The 20,465-nt window shown below is 36.8% G+C and overlaps 1 protein-coding gene across 8 annotated transcripts in view; it reads left to right on the top strand.

The window, feature by feature from the left end:
* The window catches only part of CFAP43 (cilia and flagella associated protein 43), a 90,070-nt gene that overhangs the window by 23,165 nt on the left and 46,440 nt on the right, over positions 1 to 20,465 (top strand). For 6 of the 8 annotated variants that reach the window (XM_072971829.1, XM_072971834.1, XM_072971833.1 and 3 more), the window contains 8 exons: positions 2,766 to 2,833; positions 4,665 to 4,796; positions 8,650 to 8,766; positions 12,182 to 12,262; positions 13,897 to 14,045; positions 15,767 to 15,870; positions 19,097 to 19,237; positions 20,135 to 20,307. In XM_072971829.1, the coding sequence (XP_072827930.1) occupies positions 2,766 to 2,833; positions 4,665 to 4,796; positions 8,650 to 8,766; positions 12,182 to 12,262; positions 13,897 to 14,045; positions 15,767 to 15,870; positions 19,097 to 19,237; positions 20,135 to 20,307 (965 nt within the window). The remainder of the gene's footprint in view (positions 1 to 2,765; positions 2,834 to 4,664; positions 4,797 to 8,649; positions 8,767 to 12,181; positions 12,263 to 13,896; positions 14,046 to 15,766; positions 15,871 to 19,096; positions 19,238 to 20,134; positions 20,308 to 20,465) is intronic. The other 2 variants (XM_072971831.1, XM_072971830.1) reach the window with 2 other exon arrangements.

Below are 20,465 nucleotides of genomic sequence, written 5' to 3'. Positions count from 1 at the left end.
TTAGCTACTATACTGCATCCTTTCCTGTACATATACCTGTTCTGTTAAATTACCTAATTGTGCCCCTTCCTTCTCTCCACCCCTCTCAACCGCTTGCTCCATGATGACCTTCCTTTAAGACTAATTTCCATCTTGAAAATTACTTTTCTGTTGCTTGGTTAGAATTGCTGCGAGAATCTAATCTATTCTTCTTAGATCTGGTGTCCATTCCTGGTCTCGTCATCTGTGATCAAGGTTGAGCCTGGGTCAGAGAAGCCAGTGTACACCCTGTGAGGGCTCCCTGGAGACATTTTGAGAAGGGAGTCTTGCCAGGACAAGTTCTCCAACCTGACTAATGCACTGTCCATTCCAATTCCCCTTGTTATTTCACACTTTGATATCTTCAGCAATTTTAGGACTGACTTCATTGACCTTAATCTACAGCTGACCCAAACCAGGCATCTCATTCCTGCCAAAATGCCCTTCTTGAAGACCATTTCCAACACATAACTCAAACACTACTCTGGTTTGATTTCAAGCCCTCTAATCTGATGTTACCTGTGCCATCATTAATGCTATTTCCTACTACTACCCAGTATGAATTTTCTGATCTAACCAATCATTTCTTCCCATCATTTCACAGACATGCTTCCCAGCTCTTTCCCTTGCCACCCTGCTCTCTGAATCTTCCAGTTCCCAGCTCAAAACCGCCTACAGCAGGTTTTCCCCAACTGCACTGTCCTTCATCTACGCCCTCTCCTGTTCCCTGACTCACATTCCACTGATAAAACTAAAGCCATTAGGTTTAGCATTCCTGCCCCAGCCCTCCCTCTCTTCCCTTTACTCTCACCTGTACCTTCAGGCCTGGTCCACCCTCTGATCTCACATCCACACTGCCATCCCTAACTCTCTAAAAAATAAGCCTCTCTTCTGGCTCTCCCACCTGAGACTTAGCAGTTCTTATCATTCCTGTGCTCTCTCCAAATTCTGCCCACTGGCATTTGTAGTTACCTTAGTCTAGGATGCCCTTGTCTTCCTAGTCTACCTGAAGGAATCATCGTTTGTGGAGCCTTCCCTATCCTCACCCCAACTTTCCAGCAAAATCAGGAGCCCCTTCTGGGATTCCATCAGACTCACTTCTCTGTTAAAGCCTCATCCTGGGCCATTACAATGCCCCACATGCATGTCTGTCTTTCCCACTAGTCATCAACTCTTTGAAACTGTGTCTTACTCATCCTTTGGCTCCAGAGTTTTCATAGCAATCCAGGGATTGCTAGAGAGTAAACTGGCACCTCTGTGTGTTTGTAAAATGGATTATAAAACAATGTTTCTCATTTCCAAACTCCTATCACACTTGCAATATGTCTTACATAATTTAGGACTTAGTTGTATGCAATCTTATATTGTTCGCTATTTCCCTCCTGTATACTACTTTGTATCATTTTCACAATATATTATAAATACTTTCAAATAAGTATTTATCTACAATATGGAATCTTATATAGTGTGGAAGACACTAAGAAAGGTGCCTCAGAGTTCACATAGGTGGCAAATATATAACTTCATAATCAACACCCTCAAGGGGTTTATATTTTATTAAAGAGAATAAGACAAGTTGGCAAATAATTACAGCCAGGAAAATTAAGATGTGAGGAGAACTTCATAAAGTTCTATGGGAATTCAGATGAGGGAAACAGGCCAAGTTAAGCCATTTTGTAGGTGGCATTTGAAATGACCCATGAAAGATAGGTCACAGGCAGAGATGAGGGTAGGTGGAATTTTGGGCAGTGGTATCTGCATAAGCAAGAAAACATGGGGAAGGTTGAGAAACAAGAAGTGGTCCAGTTTGTCTGGAGCATCTAGGGTCAGGCAGGAGTAGTGGGAAACAAAGGGACATCTATACCATATCTGACCTTGAATGTCCTACTAAGGCATTTATACTCAATTCAGCTGAGAGTAGACTGACATCAACTCCTGAATGGGGATGTGCTTAAGGAGATTAATTCAGCCATAGTTCAGGAAAGGACAATCCTATAAGCAGGTGGGTATAAGCAGCAGTAGGTACCTAGACTAGGCCAGGAGCCATAGCAACCTGGACTCTGTTAGCAGTTGGATTGGAAAACAAGGGACTGCTGGGAGGTGAATAGTCTTTGGAGGAAAGGACAGTAAGCGTCTTAGCATCTGGCAAAATGCCAAGCACGTTGTATGCAATAAATAAAAATTTGATGGATGTTTCTGAGCCTTTGATCTTGTAGTTCTTGTGGTTTTTCTACATAAAAGGTAATATGTTTTTTGTTATTTTCCCCCAGGACAATATTTTATTAATAAGTATTTTTATAGAATATTTTTTTCATTTTACTTTTCTTAGTCCACTGTGTTTTATTTATTGAGGTATAAATTACATGCCATAAAATGTACAAATCTTAAGTCTACAGCTTGATGATAATACAGTTTTGGTCTTTTTTTTTTCTGGCCCCTTAAAATCTCTGACAGTGCTTTCCTAAAAAAGAAAATATATTTAGTAAACAATTCTACAGTGTTAGTTCCATAGATCTGATGCTACAGAACATAAAAAAAACTAGTGTGATTCTTATCAGTGATCAGTGCAAAGCAGCTTTTATTATTCATTGAGAGGCATCGTAGCATATATTCTGATATGAAGTTGATTTGTGGAAAGAAGAATTACAAAGAAATGAATAGTCCTAAGAAAGCAAATGAGATTAACCACTCTGTATGGCACTTTTAATTATGTGTCACTTGTTTTACCTTGTTTTTCTTTTCCAAAGTTGGGAGAAATCTTATCAGTCCAGTCACCATGGCATATCAGAAAGGAGGCGTGCTTGCTTCTGGAATTGTAATGTATTTTTTTTCTTCAAAATTAATTGTTTTCAAGAAAATATACAATTTCTATTTGCTGCAGTTTACTATGATGAGCCATAATTTGGTATGTCAGACTCTGTCAGATTATTAATTAAAATTCTTTGCTTTGGGGATACCATTTTAAAACTTTTCATTATGAAGAATTTTAAATATATACAAAAGTAGAGAGAACAGTATAATGAACTACCATATGTCTATCTTATTGCAAATGAGCAAAAACAGAGTTAAAAAACCCATGCCCCGCCAAAAAAACCACACCTAATATCTATCACCGAATTCCATGCCTGTTTGAGCACTTAATGTATCAGGTTGTCAGACCCAAATGGAACCTTCTGTCTAAGCTTCAGCTTAGCCTCTTGTGTGTGCGCCCATTTATCTTACGTGTACGATATGGCTATTGTTCATTTTAGAAGTAGTGTTAATAGCCTTCATTTTCTTGGCGCTTGCTTTGTGCCAAGCACTGTGCTAAGTGTTTTGCTTGTATTATCTTATCACAAGAACCCTCTCAAGTAGGAACATCCTCTTAGACAGATGGAGTCAAATCTTACAGTGTTCTCCAGCCAGTAAGTGGAGAACCTGGGGCTTGAACTGAGGAGTGTCAAACTCCAAAGTCCTCGCTCTCACTTGTCAGGGCACATAGCTTCAGGAAGTATGAAAAGGGGCCAGACCATGTTACTTTCCCATGCTGTTGTAATCAACGCTAAGGTCTGGAGAGGACCTACACTAAAATCTCAGATCCACTGGTAGCTGTCCCGAAACACTACTAGTTTTATCTTTTCTGTTGCCACATATCACATCTCTGGGAATCTGAGGGCAGCTAGCCAATGATGTCAGGGTGGGAGATGTAGTTTCACCAACGAGAAGCAAGCAAGCTGGAGCTCATAAACCTATACTCAGCTCATAATCTCCTCTCCTGAACCTTGCAAGGGACTACCTCCCACCTCTTACATTTGTGGCCTTTTGACTATCACCATTCTCGAGGCCACCCTTGGTGTTTTTTTTTAACCTAGTTTAAAGGAGAGATTGGAGCATCCACCCTGGTGAGAGGTGGAGAAAGATGATGAGCTTGGAGGAAGCACCTTGCACATTTTTCCTCAGGTCCCCCCAGCCATCCCACAAATGCCTACTCTTAGTTGTAATGGGGTCTAAGAAATGATGGGTGAATTTTCCCAAAGCCTTTTCACTAGTGTAAGAATAACTTAAGTTCCCCTGAGAGTAATTTAATTACCCTGAATCTGTTTACAACTAACTGATTAACCAACCAACCAGCCCATTTTTGCTTGATACTTGGCCATGTTTCTAGCACTGTGTGAAAAACTGGAAAGGAGGATACAAAAGAAATACACCACATATTCCCTACCTTTGAGTCATTTATGGAGATAGGAAATGCACATAATAATGATTAAAGAACATGCATTAAGGCTAGGGTCCTTTGAAGTCAGAAGACTGCTATATGCCAGCCACATGATAAACTCTGCCTCCTCTGCCCCACCACTATATTATGAAGAATGTGGGAAGAGGACAAATGCTAAAGAAGTTCAAAGAAAGGAGAGATCAGTAAAATTTTAGGTAATTGAAAAATGTATCATAAAAATAGATAAAACTGAATATTTACCAGGAAACATAGTTAAAGGTTGGCAAAATAAAGGTAAGAAGACAGGGCATTCTAAATAACGTAAACATAGATGATGATTCCAAAATGAACAGTAGATGATAATAATTCTTAGCTTATCTGATGAGGAAAGTGTACTGTGCATTGACTGAGGTTGACTTTCTGCATTTATCTCATTGTTTTTGGTCTCTAGGATGGCTTTGTGTATTCTTTTCTTATTAAAGATACAAATTACAAAGTGGAGGATTTTCTCGAGGTTGAAGGGCCCGTGGAACATTTGATGTTTTCTCCCAGTTACAGAATGTTGCTGATTCAGACAGACAAGGTATGCTAGATAGTGATTTCTTCATATGCAATTTTCAGATATTGTTATTATCATCATTGCATGACAGAAATGAAGGGCATAGTGTGCTGCATAATGATACACTACTAGTCAGGACTCTTTAGTTTGTAAATGAAGAAATACCCAATTTAAAAGACCTAAATAGCACAAGGATGTTTGTTTTTGTGTGTTTAACTAAAAGTGCAAGGAATTGATATGAATCCAGGAGCCTCCATGATGCTACTGGCCTTGTTCTTCTGCCATATCTTGGCTCTGTTTCCTCCCTTTCTATATAGACTCTCCCCTATGATGTCAGAAGAGCCTCCTGAAGCTCTAGTTTTGTGTTTTTATCCTCTTGGTGAGCCTGGTGGAAAGATAAACAGCTGGGAAAAAAAGTCCTGGAATCTAGACGCATTGTACTAACTTGGGTCACCTCTCTACCCCGGGTCAGTTACTTTGTCCAGAGGGATTCTAAACTCTTATTGACCAGGCCCAAGTCGCATACCTACCCTTAGACCCTGGGTAGGTCAATCCACCCAAACATGAACTGAGATTGGGGTCATGGATGGTTCTCTAAGGAAAATAGGGGTTCTGTAAAGGAAAAGAGAGAAATAAAGAGTAAAATCATTTTCTACCTAAAAGAAATTTAAATTTAAATTTAAATATGGAAAGACTTAAGTTTCTGGTAATTATCAAAAGTTAAAACAACTGTGCTAACTACATTTTAATAAATGACATACTTAAAATGTCTATGCAGAACAGGAAGAAATGAAAAATGCAGCATAGCAGAGGGGAGAAAGTCATAAATAGAAGTTGTATAAAAGAAAACAATACTAACAAAGTAAAAATTAAATGAATATGTCTGACAAAAGACTGGCTACAGCCAGAGAGAGAACTAATGAACTGAAAGATAGATCAGGGGAATTACCCAGAATGTACCCAAGAGACAAAAGTATAGGAAGTATGGAGAAGTGAGGGTAAGAGAAATGAATGATATAGTGAAAAGATCTAACATATATTCGGTTGGAATCCCAAAGAGGAGAGAGAGTGGAACAGAGGCAATATTTAAAGAGATATTTTCCAGAACTGATTAAAGATATGATTTTATAGCTTCAAGAAGCTTAGTGAATCCCAAGCAGAATACATGAAAAGATAATCACACTTAGACTTAAACTAAAATTTTTGAAAAACCAAAGACAAAGAGAAAATCTTAAAAGAAGTTAGAGAGAAAAACAGATTATTTCAGTGGGGAGGCTATGGCTCAAGTGGTAGAGCACATGCTTAGCATACATCAAGGTCCTGGACTCAATCCCCAGTACCTCCTCTAAAGATAAATAAATAAGCAAAACCTAATTACCCCCCCAAAAAACAAAAAAACAACAACAAAAAAGAAAAAAACCAGATTATTTCAAAAGACTTTCAATTAGACTAACAGCTGAGTTCTCTAGCAATAATGTAAGTAAGAAAGAGTGGAGTGGTATCTTCCATGTAGTGGAGGGGTCAGCAAACTGTGGACCCATGGACCAAAACCAGCCTGCTGCTTGTTTTTGTAAATAAGGTTTTATTGGAACACAGTCAGACTCACTCACTTATGTACTGTCTATGGCTGCTTTCACACTACAATGGTAAAATTAAGTAGTTGTGAGAGACCACATGGCCTACAGTGTCAAACATATATACTGTCTGTCCATTTATAGTAAAAGTTTGCTGACCCCTGATTTAGTGAAATGAGGTTGCTGTCACCTGGAATTGTATATCCAGTGAACATACGTTTCAGTATAGGGGTGAAAAAAGACATTTTTTTAGACACTCCAAAAATGAGAGTTTGTTAGCAGCACATCATCATTAGAGAAAATTCGAAAGAATGTATGTACATCAGGCAGAAGGAAGATGATCCCAGATGGAAGGACTGTGATGCAAAAAGAATGACAATCTGTAGTAAATGTGTGGAGAAATGTAAGTGGACACTGACTGTATAAAACAGCAAAAATAATGTGATGGTGGGTTTTAAAATAACACTGAGTTAAAATCCTAGACAACAAAAATATAAGTTGGAGGAGAAGGAGTAAACAGAATAAAGTATTTCAAGTTTATTGTATTTCCCAGGAGGAAAATAAATGTTTTAAGTAACTTCTGACATTTACAAATTAAGTGTGCATGTTCTGACCTTTAAAGTAACTGTAAAAGAATTCAAACAGCAGATGAAATTTCCACATTATAGAGGGGGAAAGTGAAATGTTTAAAAAAAAAAGCAACCCAAAACAAGGTAAGAAAAGAGAGAAAAAGAAACACAAAGCAAGTGAGAAAATAGAAAGCATAAATTAAAATGTAATGTTTAAACTCAAATACATTTTTTTAATTGTAAAGAAATTACAATTAAAGCAAAACAGAATAATTGGTCTAGTTAAAAGTAAAATTACCATATTGGATTTAGAAAAAGCAAAACCCAACTATGCACTGTTTACAAGTGACATATCTAAAGCATAAGAATGAAAGTAAATTTAAAAAAATATAGTAACATTGAAAGTAAATTAAAACACAACAGCCAAAGTGAGCAAAGCATTTTTCTCTACTATGCAGAGCCCTCTAGTGATTTCCCATGTTATTCTGAGTAAAAGTCAAAATCTTCATGATGGCCGTTCATGATGTGGCCTCCACTCCCTACCCTGGTCTCATTCCCCTAGTCTTCTTCTTGTTCACCCTAATTCCATCATGCTGATCATCATGCGGTTTTCTTGTACTCACCAGGCATGCTCCTCCCTCAGAGGGTCTACACTGGCTGTTCCTTCTGTCTAGATTGCGTTTCCCACAGAATCCACATGAATCCCTTCTTCATTTCCTTCAAATCTTTTCTCTAAGGTCATCTTCTCTGTAAAGTCTTTCCTGGACACTCAGTTTCGAGTTTCATCCTCTTGTTTTGCTATGCCATGTCCTCTTTCCCTGCTTAATTATTTTCTTCTTACAGTTATTGCTTTTTAACTTACAATACGTATTATTTAGATATCTTATTTATTGACTGAGTCCACAGTAGAATGTAAGCTTCATGAGGGCAGGGAACTTTTGTTTGTCTTGTCCTCTGATGTAGCCCCAGCATCCAGAGTTGTGCTTGGCACAGAGTAGCCACTCAATATTTGTTGAAGGAATGAGTGAAAGGTAAAATCAGTAAGTACCTATCAAATTTTAGACTTTACAGAATTGTATTTTTTAGATAAATAAAAATATTCATGATTAACTCAAGTAAACTTGAAGAACTTGTGATCAATTGAAAGCAGACTTCTAACTGCTAATTAAGTAACCACACCATATTACAATTACTTGGCAGAGATGCATAACACATGGAATAGATTTTTGGAGAGGTGAATTTGGGAGCTAGGAATGATAAGCAAATCACAGCTTCAGCCACACCTCTACAATTTTCACAAATGGTTATTTAAAAGTTTTCATTAGTGCCTGCCATGGTCTAGTATATGATAGGATTTAGTTCATCTTAACAACTTTTCTGGTTTTCTACATTTTCTAAATTTTCTGCATAAGTAGACATTATTTTTTGAAGTCAGGAAAGAAGTGCTTTGTTATGTTTTGTAACCTAAAAAAACAAAATGCCTGGAAAATGGAGAAAAGAAGAAAATCCTATTTATTGATCATTTTCATTGATATGTGAATCAATAAAAAAACAAATTAAGCATCTAGATTTTAAGCTCCTTCAAGGTCAGGGCCTTCCTGTGTTTATCTCTAATTTCCCATCACCTATTCCCACACAGTGCCTTGTTCTTAAAAAGCTTGTAATAAATATTTATTTGTTGGACTGCACACACAACGGTTGCATAATTTTTTCCTTTTTTGATATATTTAACAGGGATCTATTTATATTTACACTTTTGGTGAGGAGCCAACCTTTGAAAAAGTCCTCGAAGCTTGTGATGGGAAGTTTCAGGCAACAGACTTTATCACACCTGGAAATGAATACTTCATGGTAAGGAATATTTTATTGTTTCACAATAGGATTTAAAGATGAGATTTTGAAAGTTCTCATGTGCAACCTGTTGCAAATAAGAGGCACAGATTAGTCTTCAAGATGTGGTAGAAATGCCAACCACTTCCATCATCAACTCTAATCCCTAGTTAGAATGTCATCATCATATTGTGACTTCATGATATTAAATCTCTGAACATGACCAAAGCAATTAAAATCTTAGGAGCCATCCTATTTGTATTCACCATCCAAGCTTCCCAAGATCTTTAAACACATTCATTGCTAATGAGTTGTCAACACCCATTAAACTATTAGTGTTTCCCTTCTTTCTGAATGATTCAGCCCTATCTGAGGATGCAAATGAAAGAGTTGCCATACACAGAACATGTATTCAGTCTCCTTAGGAAAAAAAAAACCCACCCTCTACATTTAGAAAAGAAACTTTTTTTCTAGTATTTAACTTTTTACCTTTTCTTAGTCTCAAGAAACATATTTCAGTTTTCTTATGATTCATCAACAAATCCATTAAGGTTTTGGAAGTTCTAGCAAATAAAAAAATACATAGAGTATAGAATAGGTAACTTAATGTTTTCTTCCAATCTTGAGATTCTGATTATGTGATTTTTCTTCCAGATGTTCTCTAATAAGAATTATATCTATTCTTAGCGTTGTTTCAACTCAATAAAAAAATTTCATACAAGATTGTCCTGTTTAGGATTTAGATACTTGATCCACATTTTCACATTACCCACTCCCTAGTATTAAAGAAACAGAATTTAAATTGTATTATGTTGCAGTTACTTTAATGTGCTTTTAGTCTTGATCCTGTGAAAGAGTAAAAATTATCTGTAAAAACAAACAATATGAACTTTGGGTTTCTACTCTAGCATTTAAAGAGCCTTATAACAAGAAAAAAGCTGAATAAATTAAAAAGAAAACATTTTTAGACTCAGCAGAGAATTTAGGTCATAGGGAAAACCACTGCACCAAAAATTATGGAGGCAGACAGACAGATGCAAAGAATACAACTGAATAATCTGCACATCTAAGACCAAAAACAAGAACACCAGAGGAAATTTTAGTTTCTGACACATTGAGCTACAGTAAATAGTAAACATAGTCTAACTCCTAGCCAGATAAATATAAAACCTCACACTACAGCTTATTTAATTTAGATCTTTTTGCCCAGTACATCATGTCCAGGTTTTAACAAAAATTATAAGACATACTAAAAGACTAAAGCAACAGAAGAGACAAGCAAGCATCAGAACTAGACTCAGGTATCGCATAGATGTTGTAATTATCAGGCCAGAAATTAATTAACTAATTAATTAATTTATAATACCTATTAAAAGCTTTTGAATATAGTTCCTTGTGCTATACAGTAGGACTTTGTTGTTTATCTATTTTATATAGTAGTAGTATCTGCAAATCCCAAACTTGAATTTATCCCCTGCTTCAGGCCAGAAACTTAAAACAACTATGATTAGTATACTAAGAGCTCTAATGGAGACAGTGGACAACATACAAGAATGACTGGGTAGTATGAACAGAAATATGGAAACTCTAAGAAAGAAAAAAGAAATATTAAAAATAAAAACCACTGTAACAGAAATGAAGAATGCCTTTGGTGGGCTTATCAATAGACTGAATATGGCAAAGAAAAGAATCAATAAGCTTGAAGAAATGTCAGTAGAAACTTCCAACACTGAAACGTAAAGAGAAAAAAGAATGAAAAAGAAAGAACAGACTATCCAAGAACATTGGGCAATTGCAAAAGGTATAACATACACGTAATGGGAATACCAGAAGGAGAATAAAGAGAGGAAAGAATAGAGGAAATGTTTGAAATAATAATGGCTGAGAATTTTTCAAAATTAGTGACAACACCAAAAATGCAATCCATGAAAGAAAAGATTTCCACTCTTTAAATAGAAAGAAAAGACATAGGAGAAAAACCCTTGCAAAATATATGTCTGATAAAGGACTGGTATCCAAAATATACAAAGAACTATTAAAATTCAACAATAAAAAAACAAACAACCCCATTGAAAATGGGCAAAAATTCTGAATAAACACCTTAACACAGAAGATATACAGATGGCACATGAGTATAATTAAAAGATGCTCAACATTATTCATCATTAGATAATTGCAATTTAAAAGAATGAGATGCCACACACCTATTAGAATGTCTAAAATCCAAAACACTGACAATGCCAATTGCTAGCAAGGATATGGAGCAACAGAAACTCTCATTCACTGCTGAGGCAAAATGGTACAGCCACTTTGGAAGACAGCTTGGCAGGTTCTTTTAAAACTAAACATCCTTTACCATATGATTCAGCAATTAAGCTTCTTGGCACTTGCCCAAATTAGTTGAATCTGCACTAATCTGCACACTAAAATCTGCATGTGAATTTTTATAGCATCTTTATTCAAAATTGCCAAAACTTGGAAGCAACCAAGATGTCTTTCAATAAGAGAATGGATAAACTGTGGTACATAATACAATGGAATATTAGTCAGCACTGAAAAGAAATGAGCTATAAAACCCTGAAAATACATAGAGGAACCTTAGATGCATGTTGCTAAGTGAAGGAAGACAATCTGAGAAGGCCGTACAATTCCCTCTATAAGACATTCTGGACAAGACAAAATTGTGGAGGCAGTGAAAAGAAAAAAATCAGCGGTTGCCAGAGGTTCAGTGAGGAGAGAGAGAGGAAAGAAGAGGTGGAGCACAGAAGATTTTTAGGGCAGTGAAACTATTCTGTTTGATACTGTGACAGTGGGTATATGTCACTGTATGTTCGTCAAAACCCATAGGATGTATAACACAAAGAGCAAACCCTAATGTAAACTATGGGCTTTAGTCAATAATATTGTATCAGTATTGGCTCATCAGTTCTAACAAATATACCACAATAATGCAAAATGTCAATAATAGGGGAAATTGTGTGTACGTTGGGAGGGGCAGGGAGGGAATGAACAATTCTGTACTTTCTGGTCAAATTCTCTTGTAATCCTGAAACTGCTCTTAAAGCAAGATTGGTTAACTTTAAAAAAATAACAATTATAATTTTCTATTTCTAGACTTATTTGCTAGGCAATAACCTTACTGAATTTCCTAGTAACTTTTATTTCAATTATGTTACACACACAAAATATTCATTTCACTTTTCTAATTCTCATTAGTTATTACATGTTACTCAAATTGTATTAAAGATAATAGTTAATATTTGTTCAAGTCAGAAGTATTGATGCTGAGATTGGAAAGTAATTATAATCCACATAAATAAAATAAAATTTTGTGCTAAATCATCAGAGTGATTGACATGCTTGACAGGAATTTAGAACATGCTTCTATAGCAGAGTCTTGTTTTCCATTTGAGTTTTATTTGTCTTTCTTTTACAGACACTCACACAGTCAGGGGAAGTTTGTGTTTGGGGTATAGATGATGGTGTTTGTGTCAGCAGGATTTGTCTGAATATGCCAGTAAGTGTACCTTATAAATGGATATTTTTAAGAACATTGAATTCTACTCCAACTTACTTTCTCATATTCATGTCTGTGGAGATACTCATTGAAGATGCCTTATTGCATTTTTACCTTACATACTTAGAGTACATTCCATAGCCCAGAGGGTGGAAAATAAGGTACTATATTAGTGTATAGGAAAGAACAAGTTTTTCTGTGATGGCAGTTGTTTCTGAGATCTTAGTGGTTTGTATCTCACTCATGCTTTGTGGACTGACAGGGTCTCTCTCTACATGGTCTCTCAGGGAAGGAGGCTGATAGGGGCTCCACCAACTGTCCTGGAGAGTCTTAAGTTAGCAATTGAGTGCTTTTACTCAAAAATGAAACATCTTCTTGGCCATAACTAGTTAAATGACCCCATCTAACCTCAAGGAGTTCAGTTAGAAGTGAAAGAAAATTGCCACTATAACCAACTTGAGTCAAAAAATAAAAAGTGGGGGTTATTGACTCAATTGACTATAAATTATAGAGTTTGCTTGGGCTCACCTGTGGCTTGATCCAGCAACTCAAATGATATTACCAAGGATCTTATTTTTCTCTCTGACTGTATACTGTGTCTTTAGTTTCATCTTAGGCTTCATTTAGTGGTACCCAAATGCCACAGGTGCCAGCCTCACATCAGATCATCAGGGAAGAAAGCCTCCTACAACGGGAGGAGGAAGAGAAAAGAAGTTTCTCCTTTTCAGAAGGCTTTGTGAATTTCTCCTAATGTCTTAATAATACCCTGAGCTATCACTGTGGACAGGGGAATGAGAAATGCTAATTGGCTTAAACTCAGCCCTGGAAATGAGAGTCAGATCTATTCCACTCAACCCTGAAAATAGGAGAGAGATGGTTTCTCAATGGATATTCAAGAAATTTTTCAGAAAGAAGGTGTATGGATGCTGAGAGCAAACCACAATTACTCACAACACCTACCACAAGGTGTTGGCATTCTTTCCACGATGTTCACAGTGCATTTTACATAAAATAATATTTAAAAAACAGGAAAAGACCAAGAAACAATGAAAATGCTATTTTTTCTTAAATTTTCATCATTTTCTATATTACAAAGTTCTAGATGTAATATAGATCTTGGTAGTAGTTAGGGAAGTTACAATTCTTCCCCATTATAAATTAAAATATCAGTTATAAAACAAGATGATGGTGTATAGCTTGTAATACCACCCGACACGTGCCACTCTCCTCATTCTGCAGTCTTTTCAAATACACTGTGGAATTCTTATGTGTAGGAGAGCAGGCTTCATCTTCTGGGGCAGTGAAGTTGAGCATCTGAGGGTTTATTTTTTATTGTTGTGTAGTTGATTTACAATGTTGTGTTATCTTCTGGTGTACAGCACGTGGAATTCAGTATTTTTGCAGATTATACTCCATTATCGCTTATTACAAGATCATGGGTATAATTCCCTGTGCTACACAGTGTACCCTTGTTGCTTATCTGTTTTAAATATAGTATTTTGTGTCCCATACCCCTAATTTGTCCCTCTCTACTCCTCTCTCCTTTTTGGTGACTTTATTTGGTGAAGTTTATTTGGTGAAGTTTATTTTCTACATCTGTGAGTCTGTTTCTGTTTTGCATTTATTTTAAACAGGCAACAGTTCTGGCTTGCTCTCCCTCATCCCTCTCTGCGGCCGTGGGCACCCAGGATGGCTTTGTCCACTTCCTTGATGTCCAGGATGTCGAATCCCCTCAGGCAATTCACAAGGCCTTTCTCTCCAAATCGCCAGTGCAGCACCTCCTGTAAGTGTTGCCTGCTTCTGGCAGCAACTTTGTCAGGCCTGTCTGCTGAGAATTCCAGTGAAGCCCTAATTTCTTTTAATTTCAAGTTTTACATGTGTTGTTTTGAAAATTAATATATTGACTTGGTTCAACATTCAAGAAGTACAGAGGGGTGTATAGTGCAAAGTTTCCCACCTTTGTCCCCAAATACCTAGTTCTCTTTCCTAGAGGCAGCCTATTAGCAGTTTCCCATGTCTTCTTTCTGGAGATATTTTATACACAAACAAGCAAAGAGGTAAGTACTCCCTTTTATTATTGTATTATTTAAGTATTTTATCTTGTAGGGGAGAGGTAATTAGGTTTATTTATTTTTAGAAGAGGTACTGGGGATTGAACCCAGGACCTTCTGCATGCTAAGCGTGCACTCTACCACTTGAGCTATACCCTCTCCTGATAAGTACATCCTTTTAATTACACAAATAATTACCAAGTACTTAAGAGTGTGCCAGGCACTTCTGTTGTATAAACTTCATGAGGTAGATAGTCTTATTGTCTCCATTTTACAGACAGGGAAGATGAGGCACAAAGAATTTAAATAATTAATATTACACAGGTAGTAAATGGCAAATGTCAGGATTTGAACCTTGGCAGTTGGGCTCCAGAGTCATTGCCTTTGCTCTTAAAGGGCAGCAAGCCATATACAACGTTCAGCACCTCAATTTTTTTCACTTAATGGTATATCTTAGAAAAAGTCTTCTATCCACACATGAAGACCTCCCTCTTTTTTACAGCTACATAATATTCCATTATATGGATATACCATAATTTTAAAAGACAGTATATTGATGGGCATTTAAATGCTTTCAAATTTTTTGAAGCTATACTTTTAAGAAGACAATGTAGAGACATTGGATTTGGATGCATGTGTTATTTTTTTTCTTTCTTTTGTTAATTTATCATAATAGTAAGTTTAACAAAAAAAGACTTTTATGCCCTGCTTTACAGCTTGAGGTACCATTATATATTATAGCTTATTGAATTTGATACTTGCCACACATTTGGAAAAGAATTATGCTTGTCCCTATTCCACAAGTGAGAAAATCTAGGTTCAGAGAGGTTAAGAGAAGCATTTGCCCAAGATCACTCAGCTAGCACCTGAAGGAGTTGGGTTTCCACCATTTGTGCTATTCTGCTTCCAGCCCAGTTGGGAAGGCTCTGTAATTTCCCTGCATTTAAATTCTGCCCCTCTGTACCATATTTTTTGGTGCCTCTCTTTTCTCAGATCCTTCTCTCTTACCCTAATTTGCATTTCCCATTTTTTCTAATTTGATAAAAACATAGAAACATTTCACTACATTCTTCCTCTTCCTGCCAGGACTGGTACTGAAGGGCATTGGAATGTCCCACTCATCACTAATTTAAGAATTGCTTATTTCCACTTGAAATAGCAAGAAAGCTCTGCTGTCATATTTCATTCACTTATGATGAAATAGTTGCCCATCTTTAGTGAATCTTCTTGACTGTGTACTTATAAGTTGCAATTTGGAAACAGCATTAGCCTAGAATGTAATGATTACCTTTATATGTTAATCATTTGCCTTTTATAAGGTCAGATAATATTAAAAATCATAAACTATAATAACTGGTTTTGAATGTATCTCCATGCTGTCATTCAGTACATTTGTTTACCATCTTATTAGTGGAACAAGTAGACTCTGATAATCAGATTTCTTCTTTTCTAGGTATGACCAGAGAGGCATATATCTATTAGTTGGAACATCAGAAGGATACATTTTTGTTATCAATGCCAAACCCTCAAGCTTATTTCAGATTCTTGGATTCATAGGTACTACATAGAATGCTTATTAACTTAAATATTGGTCACTTTATTCCAAAGAATTTAAGGTTGTAAAAATGGGGCTATGGTGAAACAGTTATTGAAGCATGTTTTCTAAAAGATAAACATTTAAATAGCTATTAAAAGTTACTTAGGAGGATTCCCACATGGTATTTAGAGGTTTTATTATTATCTTCTTGGTACATAGTTGATGTTAAATAAATCTGTATTTAAGATTTTATGTTATTTGTTTTGGGGAGGAGGTAGTTAGGTTTATTTTATTTATTTATTTATTTATTTTTAAATGGAGGTCCTGGGGATTGAACCCAGGACCTCATGCATGCCAAGCACATGCTCTTCCACTGAGCTATACCCTCCACCTAAACAAATCTTCTTGAATTAATTAATGAATAATGAAATTGCAAATGTTTCTGATGTTACAACAAAGGAAAGTTGGGTTGGTTTATCCCTGAAATATTTTTAAACAATATTTTATTTTTGTTTAATTATAAAACCTAAAGAAAGTTTTATTACATGTATCTTTAAAGTTTCCTCTTTAAACAAAATGATACCCAGCTTTTTCAGTAATGTGCATCCAAATGCCTAGGTAAGCCACCGATCTGGTAGGTGAGGTGACACTTAAGTGATGCATAGTAAGAACTAATACTTTTCTCTCTAGCTTTACATACCAAATATGTATGTATATTTTCCCCCAAAATAGATTGTAAAATCCATTCATTGATTTTTAAAAATTGAGTGCCTACTGGGTGTAAAATGCTGACCCTAGGCCCTATGGAGCATGGAAAGGTCAAGCAGTCAATTAGTGGAGGAGGAATAGCAGAGTGCTGTGTAGGCTCAGGGGAAGAAACAATTAATTCTGCCAGATGTGAGGAAAGGAGTGAAGTGAAGTGGCAGGGAGGGCACAGAGGACTGGGGGAGAATTTTCCAAGGATTTAAAGTAGTGGAGGATGGGGCTTGTTAGGATTCTAGCTCAAGACAGAAGTCTGAGCAAAAGGTGCTTGGAATGGTCAGAAGTTTGGCATAACAGGTAAATAGAAGAGTTTACTAGATAAGGATCATGGTGACAAAGTCTGAAAGAAGATGGAGGGTCTTGAACATCATTCCAAGGAGTCTGGACTTTGTTCTGTGTTTAATGACATATTGTCATCTGGGACTGGTGTGATTTGACTTGGTTTTTAGAGGAAGACTCTGGCACTGCTGTGAAGGCTGGAGTAGAGAGGCAAAAGAATGCAGTAAAAAGATGAGTTAGGAAACTATTATAGTAACTCAAGCAAGAAATGATACTAATCATAACAATAGCCAACATTTATTAAGGGATTCCTTACCATGGGATAGCCAGTGTTCTAAGTATGTGGCAAGTGTTAATTCATTTAATTCTTACAAAGTTTTAGATAGAAACTACTGTTATGCCCAACTGAGGCACAATGAGATTAAGTACTTGTTCAAAGCCATTCAGGTAGGTAGTGGTGGAGCCAGGACTCAAACTCAGGAAGACTGGCTTTGGGGCTTGTGCTCTTACCTACACTGTACAAGGCCTTGCAGCAATCATAGAAAGAGAAAGGCGGGGACAACTGTTAGTGATGGAACTGGTAGGACTTGATATTTGATTCTATGTGAAAGGGAGGAATCAGCAATGACTCCAAAGTTTCTAGCCTGGATGGTGGAAGTTTATGCTGTCACTAATTGAAGTAAAAACTCAAGAAAAAGACAGTTGTGGAGATTGAGAGATAGGGTGAGCTGACAAGCTCCATAGATTTGAAGCCAATAAGCTCTTACCTTGGTGATCTTTAGTATAAGTTTGGAATTGGAGATTTGTAATTCAAAGTTTAATGACAGAATTATGATCTTGAAATCACAGAAGCTGATGAGATGGCTTAAGAAGACAGAGTAGAAGCAAACTCAATTGCTTAATGTGGTCAAACAGGTAATATGTAAATTAGATGGCACAGAGTGTGGTAGGACCTATTGCTCACCTCAGAATGGGTACGAGCCCAGCCTAAATATTTCATTTTTTAATGTATCTGATTGGTCAGAGTGTGGAATGGGAAAAGCTACTTACTTTGATGTTGTGGATGGAGGAAGATGAGGCAGTGAAAAAACTGAGGATGGGCCGGGGTAATGAGAGAAATGGGAGTCACCCACTCCAGGAAGAGCATGAAGAAGAAAGGCTGGAGAAGGCATGGACTGTGGCAGAAGTGTGAGTAGGGTGAGGAGGCATCAGCGTGTGAACCCTGGGAAAGCTACTTCCCTGGAAAAGAGTTAAGAGTTTAAGGAGGGAGTGGTGGTCAGAAAAGGAAGGCAGTAAGCAGCGACGTCTGTTCTGAGAAGTTTGCAGTGGAGGAAAGAGAACTAGGTAGTAACTGGTGGGGAAGTGAGGTTGAAGAAAGGTCCTAATTTGAAGATAGGGGAGTCACAAGAAAATAAAAAGAATTGATACCACTTGGTGTAATAGGACATTGGAGGTGTGGGTTCAGAATCACAGGTGGAAAGGGTTATATTTTATTCCTACAATAATGTCAGGAAATGAAGGGGGAGGATAGAACAAACAGAAAATATGAGATTCGGGACAAGAAAGTTGAGGTCAAGTTTGTGTCAGATGTTTTCTGTCTTCCTTGTTAAGTCAGAGGAAAGGTCATCCACTGAGGAGAGGGGCTGAAATGGGCCTGAGAAAGTGGGCATGCACAGAACAGCCCCTGTGGAGAGTGGCAGTAGTGAATCTGGAAAAAGTCCAAGGTGTGCCCCAGGCAAGGTGCCTTGCCGAGGTCAGATTACCTGGGTTTCTGGAGGACAAACTCATAGAGGCATGTGTATTCCCACCACACTTAAAATACTTTGACTATAGATGCAAAAAAACATCGATACCTGAGTTTATCCAGTTTTGCGAGTGGGCAAATGGCTGGAGTGGACATTCAAGTGGCCAGAGCAGGTGCTATTGAGTGGGGTGGACAGGGCAGACTCTGGAGGACTCCCTGGCTGAGAAAGAAGCTGGTTGGAATCCTCCAACCCAGACATTTAATGGGGAAAATCCCCTGTCTATTCATCAGAACTGTTTCCATCACTTATGTTTAAAGATCACTGAAATATCCGGTAAATAAATTTGGATCTAAAGATTTGGTGAAGGCAGTTCTATAATTTGATATCTTACCTGGGAAAAGAAAATATTCTATAAATGTATCAATGACCACTTGTGGTGTTGGTTTTCGTTTGCTTTCAGAGGTGGGCAAAGACATTTTACAAATATCCACAGTTTCTCTTCTGGAAATAGACATGGTGAAAGTGATGGTGCTTTCCCCACTTCCAGGAACGGGAAGAAGCAGGCTGGAAATACTTACTTTGCCTAAAAGACTACCACAAGGTAAAGAAAAAATAAGCAACCAATTCTGTCCTGAGTGCCCATTTGAGTGGTTGCTATAGCTTCCTTTTTAATTTTTTTCTTTTCTTTTTCTGGTGATAGCATTGTTTTTCTTTTAACATGTGAAGAGGTTAAAATGGCTACCACCTTTGTGTATCTTACAAAGTGAAATGGCTGCTAAATAATGTGAAATGTGGACTTTCCCCTAGGTCCTGTCATTCATGTGAATCTGTCTTATTGCCACAGAAAAAAACAGAATTGACTGTCACTTTTGTCAAATTGATTTGTCATTTTATGATCTCTTTTTTGTACCTTTAAATATATGTAGTCAAATACAGATAGGTTACTGTGTAGTCACTTTCACTGATAAAATTATAAAGAAAACTTTCCAGATAAAAAGGTCTGATAAAATAGACACTTTCTTTGTTTTAGGTAACAAATATATCTAGGTAGCTATTTTGCAAATATATAATTATAGCATATAAGCGAGTCAAAACCTCAAAGTACTTTTGTGTCTTTTTTTTGTTTCATGGAGGTACTGGGGATTGAGCCCAGGACTTCCTGCATGCTAATCATGCTCTTTACCACTGAGCTCTACCCTCCCCTGGTTTTGTGTCTTAAGACTCTCTAGACTCTCATGAGTTTCTCTTTTAATGCTGTCTCTACTTAATTGATAAAATTAACCAAGGCCTTATAAAGATATTTTTACTATTAGTCATGTAATACTCAAGTATTTCTAATGGAGCCAAGTTGTTTTCAAATCATTTTTATCCCCTAATAGCCTCTGTATTAACTGAGCATTTAAGTTTTTTATTTTGCTTTTCATAGTTTTCATAACAATTTAAAAAGTAAAATCAATATATGGTGCAAGTAATCTCTCTTCTTCCCCAAATCTTACAGTTTCTGCAAGCTTTGCCGATCAGCGAGGGAGGCTGAGAGATGAATTCGTTCCTAAGTCCGTGTATGAGATAGAGCACACTCTGTCCTCTGCTGTCTTAAGCTTTCGAAGCAACCAGATATATGGCTTCTGTAATCAAGTGCCGTACATCTGCAGCTATCTTCTTCCTGAAAAAGTACGCTAAAACTTAAGCATGCTATTATTTATCTTATTAATCAAGATTTATACATTGTATTACCTAGATATGATCCATGCTTTAACACTTTAGTCCAGTCAACAAATGTCTTTATTACAGTAATAAAATTCTCTGAATTAGATGTATATTAGCATGAT

The sequence above is a fragment of the Vicugna pacos genome, chromosome 11, assembly GCF_048564905.1.
Source record: "Vicugna pacos chromosome 11, VicPac4, whole genome shotgun sequence".
In the NCBI taxonomy this organism is placed as follows: Eukaryota; Metazoa; Chordata; class Mammalia; order Artiodactyla; family Camelidae; genus Vicugna; species Vicugna pacos.
This window is presented reverse-complemented; position numbering and strand designations above follow the sequence as displayed.